The following is a 21,038-nucleotide window of genomic DNA, read 5'->3' as shown; positions in this document are numbered from 1 at the left end:
TTACTTTCAGTTAGGAGTGAGCTGAAGTCCTCCATTTGTCCAAAACTGAGCTCTCTGGAAAATTACCTCTTACATGTTCTCACCTCCAAATCATTTTGGACTTTGCCTCTAGAGTCAGCTGCCTAAGACATCCCTCCAATCTTATTACTCTCGTTCTTTGAAACATAACTTGGCATTATTTGGCCAAGTTGACACTGAATAAATATGTATTGGATGAATGTGTGCCTATACGATTAAATTCAAACTGTAGTTTGGATTTAAATGGAAGGTCTATCACAGTCCATTTCCAACCGAGTTTTTCTAGACACATCTCCTACTTCTCTTTCCCATCTCCCCATTATATATATGAATTTTATGTTCCAGACACCTTGGCCTATTTGCCCTTTCCTTTCTATATGTGCTGTGCCCTGTTCTGGAAAGTCAGTCCTCCCTAATGACCTGGAAAATTCTCAGTTACTTTTTGAGACCTTTTTACTGCCTCTCTGGTCAGGTTACACTTTATCCATTTCTGTATCCCTACCACACAATGCACTGTAATTAATGGGTTACCCTTCATTCCCTCCTGCTCCTCAAAGGCAAGGACTTGTTTTTATTTATCTTTGCTTCCGCCCAGTGCCTCCCACAGTACTTCCTTAATTGACTGTTAAAGTCTGACCTTAATAACTGTAGAATGGATGGAGGGCTAAAAGGAAGGAGGTCCCTCTCTCCCCATCCCTCAGCTTTAGTAGCTGCTCCCTCCTCCCTTCAGCCTCATCTCCACCTTGGCTCCATTTCCATTTGAATGCCAAAGCCACTAGTTCCCAGAACAACTCAACCTCTCTGAAGCAAATTCACATGCAGGATTTCGCTCCAGCCCCAAAGTGTCTACTAATTAGTGACTCCTGGTCAGCTTTTGTTGGCGTGAAGGGCCACGGCTGGGTGTATGTCTCTCCTCTCTCCAGTTGCCTTCTGGGTATTTCATCTTCGATTTTTTTCCACGCACGGGCCAAAGGAACATCACCATTCGCTTGTATTCCTCACAACCTTTGACACAATTACCCGTGACAAATTGATTTAAAGTGCAGCAGCAGGAAGAGAAACAGGAATGTCTCGCTTGGCCTTCTGGGAGTTGTAGTTCTTCAGGCCTCCAGGCTGCTCGGCTGGTCCCCGAGCCGTGGACTACAGCTCCCAGGCCTTCTCAAAGTCCCCACCGCACAGGCTCAGAGCCCCATGCCGGGAGGAGGTGGTTACATTGTGTCTATTGTATCCCTGGGCTTGTGTGTTTGTACATTTCTCAGGACGTGAAATTGAGAGTGAAAAGCATGGCAGATGAACAAGAAATCATGTGCAAATTGGAAAGCATTAAAGAGATCAGGTAAGTGGAACGTTGCAGCGCCCCCCCCCCGCCCCCGCCCCCTCCCCCTCCGAAGCCCCCCCCCCCAATCCCTCACTGAGGGAGAGAGCTGAGTTATCAATGGAAAGTATCTATTGTTGGGCTACTTGTGGAGGGGGGCAGGAAAGGATCCCATTCACTATGGAATTCAAGGATGAGAAGGAGGCTGGAGAGAGTCGGAACTGGGACCAGCAGAGAGAGAAGCAAAGAGAAACGGAGACTGACCAAGAGATATCTCTTGCCGGAAGTGTCTGAAAAAGCCAGATGGAGACACACGGTGTGTGTGTGTGTGTGTGTGTGTGTGTGTGTGTGTGTGTGCCGGGAAGTGGGGAGCTAGGGTGTTGGTCCCAATACAGCTTTAATTCTTATAGGATGGGAGTTGGGGGACGGCTTTCTTGGACCCGTGATTTTTGAAAGTGTTTATTGGCTCCAAGGTGGCTCCTTGCTGTTTAGGAGTCTACATTTTTTTTTCAGTTTCCTGTTTAACTTCTGGACCTCGAGCTCGGGCGAGCCTTTTGAAAGCAGCGTCTAGCTCATCTGGGCTGGTGGCGGCTGCCAGGGACTGCCGGCTGAGGATGCAGAGGAATCCCTGCAGGCTGGGACTGGGAGGACAGAGAGCACTCGCCCTTATGTTATCTTTTGCTCACCACTTTCTTCTTCTCCTACCGGGAGCTCTGGAAGGGGGATGGGAGTGTTGGAGATTTAGGAGGCAGTCAAGGTGCCAATGGTGGGATTGCAACAGTTGCTCTCAGGCCCCAGAGGTGATGGGCTGGCAAAGTAGGTGTTGCCTGCTTCCCTTACACCTCTCCAGGAGTGGTTTTGGCTAAGCGATAATATGTCCTTATGTCCTTGCTCAGAACATAATAGCGCTGGTTGAGTGGACTGCCTAGGCCAACACCAGGCCTTCCTTCACCCACCCTTCTCTTGTCTCCCACCACCCTGCTTCTGCCTCGGACCTCTGCCTCTGCTTCCACCCTCCTGAGAGTGCACTGGGTTGGGCTGTCTCCCTTTAGTGTTTTCCAGGAACCTGAAGAAAAAGGGGGGAGGATATCAAGTGTGTTCCTTTAAGAAATTAGACTTCAATCAAGAGATTTAACCCTTAGAGTGAATGCCTTTGAGTGAGACTCACACATGGTGGTGGTGGCGGGGAAGCACTTTGGCTTTTTTGTCCTTTGCAGGGGTTATATCTCTACTTCAGCTGGAGAGTAAAAGGAAGGGAACTATTATTTACTGAGCCCCTGGTTTTCCAAGCCCTTTGACCCACTATCATTCACTCAGTAAGAGTCCTAATAACTTCCTGCACCTCCTTTACAACTGGGAAAATGGAGACTCAGAAAATTTAAGTAACTTTTCCAGAGCCAGACAGTTTGAAAATATCATATTTTGACATGAACCCAGTCAGTTTGCATGCAGAGGCTCTGATCTTCCCACTCTATCCCATGGAGGGTCTGGGGAAAGGTAGAGAGGAGGTGTCTATTGCAAACTTTTCTGCAAAAATAATCAGAAGATAGGAAGTGAGAAACTTTAGTGAAAGAAAAGGTTAGCTGTCATGCTAACCACACAGGTAATAAGAATTTATGCCTGAAAATGAAGAGCCTAGACTTATTCTTACTGGACTTTAAAGGAAGCTACCAAAGTCTAAGAGAAGGAACAGTTGGGAGCAAGGAATAGTGACCCCTCCCAGACCATGACTTTGACCCCCACCAGTAGTAAACCTGACATTCCTACCACTGCTTGTTGGGTAGGATCCTACGAGGCCTAGAGAGAGGCCAGAACTCTCACCCACAACCAGCAGTAACAAAGAACCTCTCCCCAACTTAGATGTCAATGATAGACACAGTGGAGAATCTGGACTTATACTGCCCCCCTTCCCTGCAAAATTAGTATATGAGAGGAGGCCTGCAAAAACAAAAGTATTAAGAAAGATCCAGAGTGTCCAAATTTAATTGAAAAAAAAATCACCTGTCATACCAAGATTATCAATTTCAATGACAAGAGAAAGTAAACAGATGCCAAGATTGAGATGACATAGAGGTTAGAATTATCTGACAAGGATTTTAAAGCAGCCATCATAAAATTTCTTCAGGGAGCAACTGCAACACACTTGAAACAAATGATAAAAAAGAAAAACCTCAGCAAGAAATAGAAGTCTCAACAAAGAAATACAAAACACAAAGAAGAACCAAATAAAAGTTTGAGAACTGAAAACAAACCTCTAAAAATTCAATGGATGGGCTCAATAGCAAGATGGAGAAGACAGAGGAAAGAATCAGACAACTTGTAAAACAGTAGAAATAACCCAGCCTGAACAGCAGAGGGAAATTAAATGCAAAATGAAAAAAGAAAAAAAAAAAAAAAAGAAGGAATTGAGCAGAGTCAGACCCTCCTGACCTGTGTGGGACTATAATGAAATATCTAACATTCATGTCAATAGAATCTCAGAAAGAGAGGAGAAATAGTATAGGACTGGAAAAGTACTTGGAGAAATAGTGGCTTAAAACTTCCCAAATTAAGCAAAGGACATAAACCTCCAGATCCAAGAAGACAGGCAAACATCATCAGGAAAGACTCCGAGAAATTCATACCAAGACATCACAGTCAACCTTCTGAAAACAAAAGCAAAGATCTAGGAAGCAGCCAAAGATAAACAACATCTTACCTATACCTTCAGGGAAAAAAATAAGAAGATAGCAGATTCCTCATTAGAAACTGATGAGGCCCTAGCAGGAAGTAGCACAAGATTTTTTTAAGTGCTGAAGGAAATTAATCATCAACCTAGAATCCCTATGTTCAGTGATAATATCCTTCAGGAAAAAGGGATAATCCAGATATCCTCAGATGAAAGGAAACAGGGAATTTATCAGTAGGAGATCTACCCTATAAGAATGATTAAAGTAAGTATTAGAAAAGAAATGATACAAGAAGGAACCTTGGAAGAAAGAACATAGTATGCAAAAATATGGGTAAATACAACAGAATTTCTTTTCTTTTTGAGTTGTATGAATCATGTTTTGTGATTTGATCAAAATTTATTATACTGTTTCATGGGGTTCTGAATGTATATAAAGGAAATATTTAAGACATTTATATTATAAACAGAGAGTGTAGAGGAATGTAAAAGAGAGGTCAAGTTCTTGTATTTCACTTGCACTGGTAAAATAATGACATCAGAAAACTGTGATAAATTATGTATAAATAACGTAATGCTGAGAGAAAATAATAAAAAGGCTATACAAAGAGATTCACTCAAAAACATTATAGATAAAACACTAAGCATGTTTTATCTCTCATGTTGCACATGGCAAAATTTAATTCTTTTTTATTGCTGAGTAATATTCATATTACATATTCATATATATTCATATATATATGTCATCTTCTTTATTTATCTGTTGATGGGCACATATATTGGCTATTGTAAATTATGCTATGAACATATGCTATTGTAAATTATGCTATGAACATATGCTATGAATGTTAGGGTACATATATATCTTTTTGAATTAGAGTTTTCATATATATTGGCTATTGTAAATTATGCTATGAACATATGCTATGAATGTTAGGGTACATATATATCTTTTTGAATTAGAGTTTTCATTTTCTTTGGCTATATACCCAGGAGTAGAATTACTGGATAATATGATAGTTCTATTTTTAGTTTTTTGAGGAGATAAATTCTGTATATTATCATTTATAAGTGGGATCTACAAAATAAAACAAATTAATAAATATAGCAAATTACAAAAACAGACTCACAAATATAGAGAAAAAGTAGTGATTACCAGTGAGGTGAGGAAAATAGGCGAGGGGTAAAATAGGGGTAGAGGGCTAAGAGATACAAAATACTATGTATAAAATAAATAAGATACAAGGATGTATTGTACAACATATGGAAATATAGCCAATATTTTATAATACTTTTTTTTGTCTTTTTAGGGCCACACCTGTGGCATATGGAGGTTCCCAGGCTAGGGGTTGTTTCGGGTCTATAGCCGCTGGCCTACGCCACAGCCACAGAAATGCCAGATCTGAGACCTACACCACAGTTCATGGCAACACCAGATCCTTAACCCACTGAGTTAGGCCAGGGATCAAACCTGCATCCTCATGGTTACTAGTCAAATTCATTTCTGCTGAGCCACAACAGGAACTCCTGTAATACTTTAAATGGCATGTAATCTATAAACAATATTGAATCATTATGTTTCTTACCTGAACCTAATATCGCAAATCACCTATACTTTAATAAAAAATTATAGATACAACCGTAGGAAGACAGGACAAAGAAAAGAAAAAATAAAAACAGAAAAAACAGGTAACAAAAAATGAAATGGCAAATTAACCTTAACATTTAAATAATTGTATTGAATATAAACAGTCTAAATACACTGTTGAAATGACAGTTGATTTAAAAAACATGCCTGAGCTATATGAGAAAGTATCAGTCCACCAAGAAGACATAACGATTCTAGATGTGTATGCACCAAAAGCGAATTAAATTAGCTTGCTTTTGACAATTTTACAGTAATATGCAAAGGTTACATCACTTGGTTTAAAAATTTGAAATGAGGAAAGTACTACTTAATGTTCACATATGGGCAGATAAAATATGTATGGGGGGTGGAGGGAAAGAAGGGGTAGAAGGAACTGGAGAAAGGAACTAACGTTGTTTGAACACCTACTAATTTCAAAGTTCTTGGCTAATTTAGTACTTAATCTTGCTAATGGAAATCTGAGGTAGGAATTATTACCCCCATTTTATACATAAGGATACTAAGAGTCAGGGAGTTTGGGAAAACTACTTATGGTCACACAGCTAGGAAAGGAAGAGAGAATGTATCCTCCTATCACGTGGCATGTGCATTTCAACAAATGCTGATAATCTGATAACCATTATTCACAGTTCTTCAACTGCTCTGATCCTAAATCCCTTAAAGGTATAAACAAGGCTGCCTATTTCTATTACAAAAATAATGTTACTTCTGGACTGAAGTAGTAGTGATGATGATAATATCACCTAAAGACCTGATTGAATCAAGCTGAGAGCCAGACAGCCCCAGGCACACACGCAGAAATATGTATATTCATAGCGCTCACACTGATGGGAGATTTTAAAGTGGGAAGTGTCTTAAGAATGGATTCTCTCACCACAGATCATTCCCCACTTCTGACTGACTACATGTTCACAGCCCTGTCTTTACTCCCAATCCCAACCATATTACAACATTATGGTCCAGATCTTGGCCCCCAGATCCCACAGTAGTCTATTTTGTCCATCTGTTCCTTAGGCTTTCAAGTCATGATGAAGGAGAATGTGGATATGTGGAAAGGGGAAAAGAAGAATGGAACAAAAGAGATGGAAAAGAGGGAAGGAAAGGAGAAGAGGCAAAGAAAGTGAGTGCAGCTACCACTAGAGCAACCAGAGCCCTTCATCAGTTCCCCAAATGCATACTAATATCTCCTTAACATGCACATACCATCTATATACACACATTGCACATACCCATGCCCCATGTGCACATATCCATAGACAATGAGCTTTCCTCACTTAAGAAAGGAAAAATTCATTTTGGAAATAAATATTATAGCATTAGGTAGATCCTCTTAAGTCTAAATTTTTGCACTGGGTCCTCTCTCTCTACATATTATCCTGGCTTACTTACTGTACTCCTATGGCTTCAAATATTACCTCCAAATCACCAGTCTCTACCCACTACCTTCCTTCCAAGCTTCAATCTGAAACCTCCCACAGCCTACTGGGCCTGTCCACCTGGTTGTTCCAAAGACACGGCTCAAGTCAACAAAGCTTAAGACTTTGTCTCTCCCTGCCCCAATCTAGCTCCTCCCACTAGACCTCTTATTTAATGCCATCATTCTCTGCACAGTTACCTCATATGGAAACTTGAATGGTGATGCTGATTACCCTGTCTTATATTACCAACCTCTGATCACTTAGCAAGTCCTACTGTTTCTACTTTTAAATCTTGCCCAAATTCCTGCCCTGCTCTCCATCTCTACACTCACTGCCCCATTTTAGGCCATCATTATGAGCAGCCTGGATAATTGTAATGTTGTATCCATTTCCACCTATAGAATTACTTTCCTATCTTCACTCCACCCCTTATCTTCAATTCTATCCATTGCTATGAGAACTACCTTCCTAAAGCACCGGTGTTACTATGTTATTCCTCAAACACATTTCACTGACTTCCCATTGCCTGTTGCAGTATTTTTCAAAACACACATCAAGAACCATTAGTTGGTGATGAAATAAATTAGTTGCTAGTAGCATTTGTAAAAATAAAAAGTAAAAACAAAATAAGATAGAAATTACCAGCATACCTTGTGTAAGAAATCGTAGGTATTCTCTGTGGAAACTTTTACTTATGATTTATATTGGTGTTTGTGTGTATTGGATCACAATGTAAGATTAATTTTTCACTTTAGATCATTTCTTACTGTCATTCATGCCCCTCACCCCCAGAAGTATGGCCCAGACCCACCTTTCCAATCTTATCTGCTGCTGCTCCTTTTCATTCACCTTATTGTTTATCCACACAGAAGTTCTTCACTATTTCATATACTTTCATTCTTTCCAGGTTTTTATAATGCTTATCCCTCATTCTTGAATGCTCCTTCCTCAATCCAAGCCTGTGAATCCTATTCATTCTTCAAGGAAGACCCAGGACAAATACCATTTCTTATTCAAAACCTTTTCTCATTCCCCAGTCCACGTGAATCACTACCTCTTTGGGCTCCCACATGGAGATTTTTTTTATAGCACTCAGTTTATTTTGCCTTATGATAAAGTTTTGAATTAACATGTGTCTCCTCCCTTCCCTTCCTTCCTTCCTTCATTCTGTCATTGCTGTGGCAGCTTCAGCAAGCTCCACCATCTCCTAGCTTCAAAACTAACTTGGCCCCAGTGCTCACTCAACAGCAAATCACAGAACAGCTGGGAAATCTGGGTCTTAGGGGTGGGCAAGTCAAGCCAAACAATTAACATTTGGTATTGAACTGTAACAAAGTCTTCACTGTGACCCAGTCTAAGAAAACTGCTTTTCTGACATTAGGTGTTTTCCCAGAAGATCAAGTAAATATTAAATGCAAGAACATAGTACTTAGGCAGTGTTATTTTCAGACTAGAGTGGACAGGAGAAGCTGGCTCCTTTTTCTTAATTCAGGGACATTTACCAAGCACCTATTCAGGGCCATACAAAGGGCTGAGATATTCTCTGAGGTCCCCTAAGATGAGTAAGATTTGTTCTGAAGGATCTTAAAATCAAGATGAATAGCTCTGATCTCTCCCCTGAGTTCCATACTCACATATCCAACTTCCCACTTCACCAAGCCCACTGAATGTATTATTGGCATCTCAAACAGATTCCAACAGAACTCTCAACTTCACCCTATCCTCACCCCCTGTCTCCTTTCCTAGTCTCCCCAGTCAGTAGTAAATGCCCCCCCCATCCCCTGATCTGGAATCATTATTCATTCTTCCCTCTTTCTGACCTTATTTATCTTAAACACTAACACAATGGTTATCAGACTAGGGTGTGCATTAGACTCCACCTGGAAAGCCATTGAAACCTAGATTGCTGGGTCCCATCTTCAGAGTCTCTGATTCAGTAGAAGTCCTGAGAATTCACATTTCTAACAAGTTCCCAGACAATGCTGTTGCTGCTGGTCCAGGGACTATACTGGGAAAAACCACTATCTTAATAGGACCTGGCCGGTTATACCTTATATTCTATCTGTCCACTTCTCACTATTTCATCAGTTCATTAGCAAATCTAAGCAGTTTCCCACCCATCTATGCTAGCTGTGTCTTCACTTGATCTGCCTATCCTCAAGTCCTACAGGTCCCAGCTGCCCTACACTGCTTTTTGAGTGAGTATTGGAGCTGTTATCCCAGGTGACAGATGAGCCTGCCAGGTTCGTCTCAAGAATGGATGACCCATTGCCCTAGAACCTCTCCTCCTCTCTACCCTATCTCCTCAACATTAATCAGCAAAGAGCCACTGGAAAGATGTTAGCCAGCAGAATGTATTTTTGTCTTGGCCCAAGACTGTCTGGAGAGGCTGTAGCTTAGGGAGGTCAGAAATATTTGTTCAACATTTAAGTAAGACTGTGACCCCAATAACTGTCGGAAAACCTAAGAAAATATTCTGTGGTTTTCCTGGGATTTGGCCACACCAGCTGCACTTTAGCCTCTTGGAAGGATCTAATTGGGAAACTTTCCACATAAAATTGAATCTTTAATGACTTGGATGCTTTCCTCACTTGTAGGGACAAACGTTCTACAAATTCAATTTCATAGAGTCATCCAAGAGTTCTGTGCAAGGCTACACTGAGCCCTACTTCTCAGGTAGACAGAATTTCCAAATTTCCAAGAGGTTCCATGATGTGCCATATTTCACCCTAAAAATTGGTGACTGACTGAGGGAAAGCTTCCCCCCATTGGCTTGTTTTTTATGGCTTGAGATACATAATATGAAGCAAATTCCTTGGTATGGTGGAAACATGATTAGGCTCAGCACACTGAATTCTGCACTTTCTGGCTTTGTGATGTTGGTCAGACCACTTTACTTTTCCCAGCCTTTACTTTACATTTTAATTTTTCATATGTAAAAATGAAGCTAAACATATCTATTTATGTGGTTGTGATGAGGATTAAATTAGATAGCATATAAAGTGCCTAGCATAGTTGCTGGAACATAGTAGACACCAAAATTAGATAGATAGATAGATAGATAGATTTTTTTTATTATTAAATAATGTCTTTCTTAGCACCCAATTCCCTCCCAGTTCCTGGCACTTAAAGACTCTTAATAAATGTTAACTGAATGAATCAAAGACCCCCCACCCACAGTAATATCTTTCTTTTTCTGAGGCTACTGAAATTACAATAAGTACCTTAGACTTACCGCCTATTTGCATTCATTTTTGTCACTCCAAATGTAATTGTTGAGCCCCGCTTATGGCCAAAACTGTGTGATAGATGATGTGATATTTACAGAGAGAAATATGGTATAGTGTCAGTTTCTAGAAGACTCGTATATATAATTATCCAGATTTCAAATTGCTTCATTCATAAGTCTGTACATTTAGAGGACCCAGAGGACCATAGCCACATGATCTTGGGCTAGTTCCTTTCCCATCTGACATTTGTTTCTTCATCTCTGAAATGAAGAGGATGGATGAGGAGGATTGATTGGTGGCCTTGAAATGTGTTCTGAGGAGCCCTGGGGGTTCCAGGGATGTATATTAAGGGCCACTCTGGTAGTCAGCCCACGTCGGATTTGAGGAGAAAATAAGGACTCTGGGACCCACTTCTACTTCAACCATAGTAGTTATGATTTGGTCTGTTTTCTATACTGGACCACAATAAGTTATTTTACTTGAAGGAAGGGGGTCGTCTCATCAATCACCCACAGGATCCAGCACAAAGTTTGGTACTCACTTGACACATTTTTTTTTTGTCTGATTGATAGAAAATGTAAAGAAGAGTTCCCTCTTGGCTCAGGAGTTAAGGATCCGGCACTGTTGCCACTGTGACTCTGGTTACAGCTGTGGCATGGGTTCCATCCCTGGCCTGGGAACTTCTGTATGCTGTGAGTGCAGCCAAAAAAAAAAATGTAAAGGAAAGGAAGCTAGTATGTGTGTGTGCCTTTAAGCGTAGCTGCAATGATGCCTACTCTGTAGATCTGAGAAAGGAACAACTTTTACTTAAATTTAGTCTTAGCCAAAACTACCCATTTGTTGGACAGAGCATGGAAGGCTGGACGGTAGATCCTAAGCCCAAAGTGCATGGTAAAGGCAATCGGCCACAAGGGTTTGAAAGGGTTTCAAGTCCCCATTTCCTTTTTGTTCATCATTAACCCCCTTCCCTTTCCTCCTGGGTATCTCAATTGTCCAACTCCACTTAAAATCTATTTCTTCTACACAAGCCTTTTAACAAGTCATTCATTTTCCTAGGAAAACAGGAGCAGAGGAGTAGACACGGATTAGGATTTAGGTTCAGATGGTGTTGTGGGTTTAGATTTAATTCTGGGTACATTAAGAAGCTATCAGAGGATATATATTTAATGGCTTTATTCAGTTGTGATTTATATACCATAGAAACCATCCATTTTAAGTGTACAATTCAATCAAATTTATGGAGTTGTGCAACTATCACCATATTACAATTTTAGAACATTTCCAGCATTCTCAAAAGAGCCGTTATGCCTGGTTTCAGTCCATCTCTGTTTCTACCCACAGGCCCAAGTGGCCAGTAATATAGATTTGCCTTTCAAGACATTGCACATAACTCAGCATATTGTTTTTGAAGCTCATACACATTGTACCATATACCAGTATTTCTTTCTTATTTATTGTTAAACAGTATTCCATTGTTTGAATATACTTCATTTTGTTTATTCACTCACTAGTTCATGAATACTAGGGTTATTTCCACCTTTGGGCTCTTATGAGTGCTGCTCTTAATGTTCGCATATGTCTTTATATGGAAATATGTTTTCATTTCTCCTGGCTAGATTTCTAGAGTAAAATTTCTAGGTTATATGATAAGCATGTTTATAATTTTTTAAGATATTACAAAACTATTTTCCAAAGTGGTTGTGCCAAATTCCATCCCCAGAAGCAGGTTATGATGGTTCCAATTTCTAATCCTGTTGAGCATCTTATTCATGATTTGCCACCCATCTATCTTTGGTGATGTGTCTATTCAAACCTTTTGCCTATTTTTCAGTTGGGTTGTTGTTTTCCTTATTGTGAATTTTGAGAGTTCTTTATGTATTCAGTTTTTTTTCTTTCTCTTTTATTTTTTTTTAATTGTTATTTCCCTAATATGATTTTTTTTTTCTACTGTGCAGCATGGTGACCCAGTTACACATACATGTATACACTTTTTTTCAGGATACAAGGCCTTCATCAGATACATGCTTTGCAAAGATGTTTCCCAGTCTGCAACTTGTCTTTTCATTCTTATAAGAGTTCAGAAGTTTCTAAAGTTGATAAAATCTCACTCATCAGTATTTTCTTCTATGGATTGTGATTTTTATACCATATAAAAGAAGTCTTTGCCTAAGCCAAAGTCACAAAGGTTTTCTTGCAGAAATTTTAGGTTTTACATGTAGGTCTGTAATCCATTTTCACTTAATTTCTGTGTATGACACAAATTATAGGTTTTAACCTTTTGTTTATTTCTTTCTGCATGTAGATATCCAGTTTTTTCAGCATCAAAGATGAACAGTTCTCCACAGCATTGCCTTTGCATCACTGTAAAAAATCAGTTGTCCATATGTTTGTGGGTTTATTTCTGGATTCTCTATTCTGCACCATAGGTCTATTTGTGTATCTTTAAGTCAATATTTCACTGTTTTGATTACTGTAGCTTTAGGATAATTCTTGAAATCAGGCAGTATAAATTAGCCAATTTTGCTATTCTTCTGCAGAGTTGTTTTGACTACTCCAGCCCCTTTGTATTTCTGTATGAATTTTAGATTCCACTTATCAGTTTCTACAAAAATGCCTGCTGAGATTTTGATAGGATTGTCAAGATAATCACACTGTACTTGTGGTTTTTTTAATTTTTAAAATTATAGTTTATTTACAATGATTCTTCAATTGCTGTTGTACAGAAAAGTGACCCAATCACACACAGTTCCTTGTGCTGTACAGTAGGGCCCCATTTCTCATCCATTTGAAATATAGCAGTTTGCATCAAAACCCCCAAATTGCACGTCCATTCCACTCCCTCCCCTCTTCCCCCTCCCCCTGGGAACCACAAGTCTGCTCTCCTTGGCTGTGATGTGTTTCTGTTTTGTAGATAGGATCATCTGTGCCATATTTTAGATTCCACAAATAAGTGATATCATATGGCATTTCTCTTTCTTTCTGGCTTACTTCCCTTAGCATGAGAATCTCTAGTTCCATCCGTGTTGCTGCAAATGGTACTAGTTTATTTTCTTATGGCTAAGTAGTATTCTATTGTATACATGTACCACATCTTCTCAACCCATTCATCTGTCAAAAACATTTAGCTTGTTTCCATGTCTTGGCTATTGTGAATAGCACTGCGATGAACATAGGGGTGTAAGTATCTTTTACAATGAAAGTTTGTCCGGATATGTGCCCGGGAGTGGGATTGCTGGATCATATGGTGGTTCTATATTTAGTTATCTGAGGTACCTCCATACTGTTTTTCCATAGTACCATTGGTTGTACCAATTTATATTCCCACAAACAGTGTATGTGGGATGGAAAAAAGGATGGTTCCCTTTTCTCCACACCCCTCTCCAGCATTTAGTTATTTGTTGACTTGTTAATGATGGCCATGCTGACTGGCATGAGGTGATACCTCTTTGTAGTTTTGATTTGTATTTCTCTAATATTTAGTGATGTCAAGCATTTTTTCATGTGCCTGTTGGCCATCCATTTGTCTTCTTTGGGAAATTGTCTATTTAAGTATTTTGCCTATTTTTCAATTGGCTTGTTTGTTTTTTGTTGTTGAGTTGTATGAGTTGTTCATATATTTTGGAGATTAGGCCCTTGTCTGTTGCATCATTTGCAAAGATTTTCTCCCATTCTGTGGATTTTCTTTCTTTCTTTTTTTAATGGTTTCCTTTGCTGTGCAAAAGTTTTTGAGTTTAATTAGGTCTCGTTGGTTTATTTGTGTCTTTATCCTCATTATTCTAGGAGGTGGATCAAACAAGATGTTGCCATGATTTATGTCAAAGAGCGTTCTGCCTGTATGTTCCTCTAGGAGTTTTATAGTATCTGGCCTTATATTTAGGTCTTTAATCCGTTTTGAGTTTATTTTTGTTTGTGGTGTTAGAAAGTGTTCTACTTTCATTCTTTTACATGTAGCTGTACAGTTTTCCCAGCACTATTTATTGAAGAGACTATCTTTCTTCTACTGTATGTTCTGTCCTCCTTTGTCATAGATTAGTTGACCATAGGTGCTTGGGTTTATTTCTTGACTTTCTATCCTCTTCCATTGATCTATATTTCTGTTTTAGTGCCAGTACCGTGTTATTTTGAAAACTAGCTTTGTAGTATTGTCTGAAGTCAAGAAGCTTGATTCCTCCATTTTCATTTTTCTTTTCAATATTCCCTGGCTATGCAGGGTCTCTTGTGTTTCCTTACAAATTTTGAAATATTCTGTTCGAGTTCTGTGAAGAATGTCCTTGGTAATTTCATAGGGATTGCACTGAATCCGTAGAATGCCTTGGGTAGTATAGTCATTTTGAGAATATTGATTCTTCTAGGCCAAGAGCATGGTATATCTTTCCATCTGTTTATGTCATCTTTAATTTCTTTCATCAGCGTCTTATAATTTTTGAGTATAGCTCTTTTATCTCTTTAGGTAAGTTTATTCTTAGGTATTTTATTCTTTTTTATGTGATGGTAAATGGGATGGTTTCTCTGATTTCTTTTTCTGTTCTTTCATTGTTAGTATATAGAAATGCAATTGATTTCTGTGTATTAAGTTTGTAGCCTTCAACTTTGCCAAATTCATTGATGAGTTCTAACAGTTTTTTGGTGCTGTCTTTAGAGTTTTCTAGGTATAGTGTCATGTTATCTATAAATAGTGATAGTTTTACTTCTTTTCCAATTTGATTCCATTTATTTCTACTTCTTCTCTGATTGCCAAGGCTAGGACTCCCAAAACTATGTTGAATAATAGTGGTGAAAGTGGACATCTTTGTCTTATTCTGCATCTATTGAAATGGTCAAATGGTTTTTATTTTTTAATTCGTTGATGGGATATATCACATTGATTGATCACACTTCATTTAAACAGCTTTCTTTTGATTGTTTGTTTTTTCCAATATGACAATTGGCTTTTTAATTGAGGATATTTAGACCATTTGTATTTATTGTGCTTGTTGATATGGTTAGGTTGAAATCTACCACCTTGTTGTTTTCCATTTATCCCATCTATTTTTTGTTCCTTTTTCCCTTCCTTTTTGTATTCTTTTAGATTAAGTGTGTTTTATGGTCTTAGTTGATCTTTTTTCTGATGTATTAGCTATTATTCTCTTTTTTTTGTTTTAGTAGTTACTTTATGGTCTATAATATTCATCTTTTTTTTTTTATTTTCCCACTGTACAACAAGGGGATCAAGTTATACTTACATGTATACATTACATTTTTTTCCCTACCCTTTGTTCTGTTGCAACATGAGTATCTAGACAAAGTTCTCAATGCTACTCAGCAGGATCTCCTTGTAAATCTATTCTAAGCTGTGTCTGATAAGCCCAAGCTCCCGATCCCTCCCACTCCCTCCCCCTCCCATCAGGCAGCCACAAGTCTCTTCTCCAAGTCCATGATTTTCTTTTCTAAGGAGATGTTCATTTGTGCTGGCTATTAGATTCCAGTTATGAGTGATATCATATGGTATTTGTCTTTGTCTTTCTGACTCATTTCACTCAGTATGAGGTTCTCTAGCTCCATCCATGTTGCTGCAAATGGCATCATGTCTTTCTTTTTTATGGCTGAGTAGTATTCCATTGTGTATATATACAATGTATATAATGTAATGTAATCATCTGTTGATGGACATTTGGGTTGTTTCCATGTCCTGGCTATTGTGAATAGGGCTGCAATGAACATGCGGGTGCATATGTCTCTTTTAAGTAGAGTTTTGTCCGGATGTATGCCCAAGAGTGGGATTGTGGGATAATATTCATCTTTACTTGTCATAGTTTATCTTCAAGTGATCTCATACTACTGCAGATATAGTATAAAGAAATAACATTGTAGGAGTTCCCCTGTGGTCAATGGTTTAAGTATCTGGCCTTGTCACTGTAGTAGCCCAGGTTGCTGCTGTGGCATGGGTTTGATCCCTGGCCCAGGAACTTACATATACATGCCACAGACAAGGCCAGAAAAAGAAAGAAACAACACTGTATTTTTATTACTCCATTTCTGGCCTCTGTGCTATTACATTGATATATTTCTTGGTTTAATCTTTTTAATTAATTTAAATCACAAGAAAAAAGTCATTATATTTTTCTGTATTCAATGCTCCATATTCCTCTGCTATCATTTTCCTTATGCTTGAAGGATATCCTTTAACATGTGTCATAGAGCAGCTTTGCTGGTGATGTAGCATTCTAGCTTTTCTACTTCTGAAAAAGCCTTTATTTCACCTTTGTTTTTAAAAGTTAATTTCTTTCTATATTTTTACTTTTTTCTTTTCTTTTTCTTTTTCTTTTCTTTTTTTTTCTTTTTTTTTTTTTTTTTTGGCTGCCCTATGGTATATGGAGTTCCTGGGACAGGAATCAGATCTGAACCGCAGTTACTACCTACACCACAGCTGCAGCAGCCCCAGATTCTTTCACCCACTGTGCCTGGCCAGGGATCAAACCTGCATCCTGGCACTGCAGAGATGCCACCAATCCCATGGTGCCACAGCAGGAATTCCTTAAAAGTTATTTTCAGTGTGTAAACAATCATCAATCTTTTCTCCTTTTTTGTCTAAATTGACTAATATAGTTTTCATCACAGACATTGTAGTTTTCTTCTCTAGATATTTTATTTGAGTCTTTTCCATCTCTCTCATGTCTCTACTTAATGTGACTAGTATTTCCTTAAGCTTTGTGAACATATAAAATGCATTTATAATGACTAGTAATAGACTTAGCTACTAATTCTATCAACCATGTCATTTCTTGGTCCATTTTGATTTATTATTTTCTACATTATGGATTGCATTTTTCCTGCTTAATTGCATACCTGGCAAGGTTTGTTTGGATGCAAGACATTTCAAAATTTACCTTGTTGACTCTGTATATTTTTTCATCTCTGTAAATATTCTTGAGCTTTGTTCTGGAATGTCATTAGACATTTGGAATCAGTTTTATCCTTCTGGGCCTTGGTTTTCATCTTAGTTAAGTGGGACCATAGCAGTATTTAGTGTAGAGGTTATTTTCCCCAGTAGTGATGCAAAATTTGTCTTTGTGCTCTAGTGTTTTATAAATTGTAAAGTTTTTCTACTGTGGTTGTTTGGAGAAGTCACTATTTTCAGACCTTTGTGGGCTATGATCACTGTTTCCTCTAATCTGTTGGGGGTAGTTCTTTCCTTGGCTTCAGATAGGTAGTTTCCTTACACACATGTGCTGATTAGTATTTCAGTGAATACTTATCCTCTGAAGACTGTAAGCATTCTTTCTCTACACAGGTCTACCCTCTCTAAAACTCTTCCCTGCAAACTCCATACGTCTTGGCTTTCTCAGGCTCATAGCTCCATTTACTTAATTGAGTGAGATGGCCAGGCTCTGTTAAGTTCCCCATCCCTGCCTTATAGCCTAGAATATTTCTCTAAGCAGTAAGATGGGGAAATTTTCAGGATCATCTAAGCTTTTCCACCTCTCAGAGATCACTGACCACTTGCCTGATGTCCAACAACTTGAGCACTGTTTGTTTTCCCCCATATATTTTGTCTTGGTGTTTTTGTTTGTTTTGTCTTAGTTTTATTTGCACAGGTGTGTAAATCTGGTCCCTGTTACTCTATCTTGACCAATCAAGGTTATTCCCCAAATTTGGCTTCAAAGGAACAAATTTCACCATTTAAGACATACTTAAAAATCTAAAGTCAAGATGTGTCTTAAATACAAACTTATAGCCGCTGTTGACCAAGAGGGAACTGTGTTATTGTTAATGCATTAGCACATGCAAACTTGGCCATCGCTGTTTACATTATCATCCCTTCCCTTCAATTGACTCATATGAATGATTGCCAGTGTATGTTTGAACTTAATTGCCATTTAAAATATCTTCTAAAAGATTTCATCATGGTTCTCCCTTGAAATAAAGAGTTATTGTGTATGAGAAATGACTCAGACTAGAAAAGTCTGATTAAAATAGTGTCTTAAATGAGTCTATAAGAGCTCTTTCAAAAACTGTTAAATGGACATTTAAAGTAAAAGAAAACAGTTTGTCATAATATAATTGGTAGCATTTTTTCTTAATAGTATATAAGATAATGTATACCTTATGTCCATTGGCTTCTTAGAATCAATTAAATATGGTAACCAGTTAGCCAGGGTATTTATTGGTAAAGCTAATCCAACTCAGTTCCAAATTAGTAGTGGTGAAAATGAGACAGAAATTCATTTCTTTCACACATTATTAGTCTGGGAACAAGCTACCCATAGTGGTTACTTTGTATTGAGAACTCAGGCTCTTTTTATCTTGTTGCTTCACAATGTACAGGGTGTAGCCCTCATCTACATGGTTCAATATGGCTAAATGTTGTGTACACATGCTAGGCAGTGGGAAGAGGGCAAAGGAGAAATGAATAGAATGCTCCTTCCTTTATGGGTCACATCCTAGAAGTTGTACACATCACATGTGTCCATTGATCAGAACATTGTCACATGGCCACAAATAGCTCCAAAGGAGAGAAGGAAATAGAGCCTATGGTCCATGTGTCACATACCCAGATGAAAATCACAAGTTCTCAAATAAATTAAGCCTTTGTCCTTTGCATTGGGAAACTATCTTTGAATAGGAATAGGAATTAACTGAATCATTTGAATGTTTTTAAGATATAAACCAAATATCTGCTTAAAAATCAGTTTATCATTAATGACAGCTTTACAATCTTTGGCCTATTTAGTGCAAGGAAAAGAAGAAAATAATATTTCTGCTTTACATTTTGAAGTTTCATGTTAGAAGGCCAACATTTTTGAGTAAAATTCCTAAATATGTGAAAAAAAGAAGTTGTATTATTATGGAGGGAGGAGAGAATGAATTTGAGGGACAAAGGGCATCTGTGTTCTGTGTGTGCCTAGGATTTTCAAACTGTTGGAGCTGCCCAAAGATGGAATGGATTGCCTAGAGTAGTGAGAGCTCCATGACTAAATTGTTCAGGGAAGGTCTGATTGAACACTTGAAAGTAATGTTATAGAAAGAATTGGGGAGGGGTGATAGATGTTTTTGAAGGTCCTTTTCAGCCTGGAGATTCACATGTGCTCAGGTCCTACCCTTTTGCTGTATGTGAATCACTTGGCTGCTGTGTCCAGCATTGCCCTGTGTTTGGCTTCACTATAAATGCCCCGGTACATACAGAGAACTTCAGATAGAATTCTCATTTAGCTTCCAGATATCAGGGATGGGGGGTGCAGAGCAGCAATAACTAGGTAAAGCTCTTAGTCATATCTTGACGGTGGTAGGCTAGAGCTGCTAGGTGAGTCAGGTGGAGGTTGTTTAAGAAAGAAATGAGATCAGCTCAGGGTGCATTCTGTGACAAGTCTCTAATTGAATGAATCCCATAAGCTTCCCCATTGGTCCTCCTTTCTGAGTACAGACATAGATACAAAAATGCCCTCATCTTTATATATATATATATATACCCTAATCTATATATATATATATTAATATATATAATTAATATATATAAATTAAATAAAATTGCCTCATACACTATTGGTAAGAGTGTGAACAGGTGTGACCATCTGGCATAGCAAATTGGCACTGCTTAGATCAAATAAGAATATACATTACCTGTACATTTCTCACTCCTGGGATATAGCCCCCTAAATTTACTCAAACAAGTACAAGAATATTCATTGAAGTATTGTTTGTGGAGGGGGGAGATCTAAGCAAAGTGAGAGTCTATCCTTGCAAAGGTGAAGAGGTAAAATGGGGTGGATGGCCACACTTAGAAGCAAGAAATCCTGGACCTTAACATCAGAGTGCCATGTGAAAAATATGTATTATTATTAGTCTATACTGTGTATATGTGAGTGTGTGTGTATTAGTCTGCGACAATGAAATAACATATTCTGGGTGGCTTAAATAGCAGACATTTATTTTCTCACAATTCTTGAGGCTAGAAGTTCATGGTATGTATACCAGAAATTTCAATTTCTGGTAAGGTCTGTCTTCCTGTTTTGTAGATGGCTGCACCTTCCCTGTGTCTGCATATCAACATTCCTCTGGTCTTGTGTGGAGATAGAAAGAGTTTGCATGTCCCTTCCTTTACTTATAAGGACATTAATGCTATCAAATTATGGCCCTACTATGATGATCTCAATTTTATACCACCCTAAAATTCCTCTTTCCAAATACATTGGGGGTTAGGGCACTTAAAGCATTCCATAACATTCCACTCTATGCCTCCCTCAAAATGCATGTATTTCTCATGTGAAAATTCATTTATTCCCCTACCAAAGCCTTCAGTGTCTTAATACATTCTAGCGCCTATGCTCAGTCCAAAGTCTCATCTAAACATCATCTAAGTTAGGTTTGGGTGAGACTTCGGGTATGATTCATCCAGAGGCAAAATTCCTCCCCAGCTGTGAAACCAGACAAACTATCTACTTCCCAAGTATAATGGTAGGACAGGCTTAGGATAGACATTCCCTTTTGAAAAGGGAAAAATCAGAAAGAAGATAGGGATGACATACCCTACGAAAGAGCCAAACCTAGCAAGGCAAATTTTATTAGATTTTTCAGGCTTGAGAATAATCTTCTTTGGCTGGATGCTTTGGGAATTATCCTTCTCACCCCCACAGCTCTTTACTATCATCTTTCTCCTGAGACACTAGTCAGAGGCATCCTGGCCCACTGAAACTGAGGAGTAAACAGGCTCCTTGCCCCCAGAGCCTGTTAAATCTGGGTTTAAAGTTGAGAATGGCAGCCCTGA

General features: G+C 38.5%; 1 protein-coding gene across 4 annotated transcripts in view; it reads left to right on the top strand.

Annotated features, from left to right (window-relative positions):
- The window catches only part of ZC4H2 (zinc finger C4H2-type containing), a 73,703-nt gene that overhangs the window by 35,565 nt on the left and 17,100 nt on the right, over positions 1 to 21,038 (top strand). The window contains exons 2-3 of one of the 4 annotated variants that reach the window (XM_047765294.1): positions 1,278 to 1,354; positions 6,664 to 6,769. The exons of 1 other annotated variant lie outside the window; for it this stretch is intronic. In XM_047765294.1, the coding sequence (XP_047621250.1) occupies positions 1,309 to 1,354; positions 6,664 to 6,769 (152 nt within the window). In that variant the 5' untranslated portion in view covers positions 1,278 to 1,308. Of the gene's footprint in view, positions 1 to 1,210; positions 1,355 to 6,663; positions 6,770 to 21,038 lie in introns of those variants that run through there. 2 more of the 4 variants (XM_047765293.1, XM_047765292.1) reach the window with 2 other exon arrangements.

The sequence above is a fragment of the Phacochoerus africanus genome, chromosome X (genome assembly GCF_016906955.1).
Source record: "Phacochoerus africanus isolate WHEZ1 chromosome X, ROS_Pafr_v1, whole genome shotgun sequence".
Classification (NCBI taxonomy): domain Eukaryota; kingdom Metazoa; phylum Chordata; class Mammalia; order Artiodactyla; family Suidae; genus Phacochoerus; species Phacochoerus africanus.
Note: the sequence above shows the minus strand (reverse complement) of the source record. Positions and strands in the feature narration are given on the sequence as shown.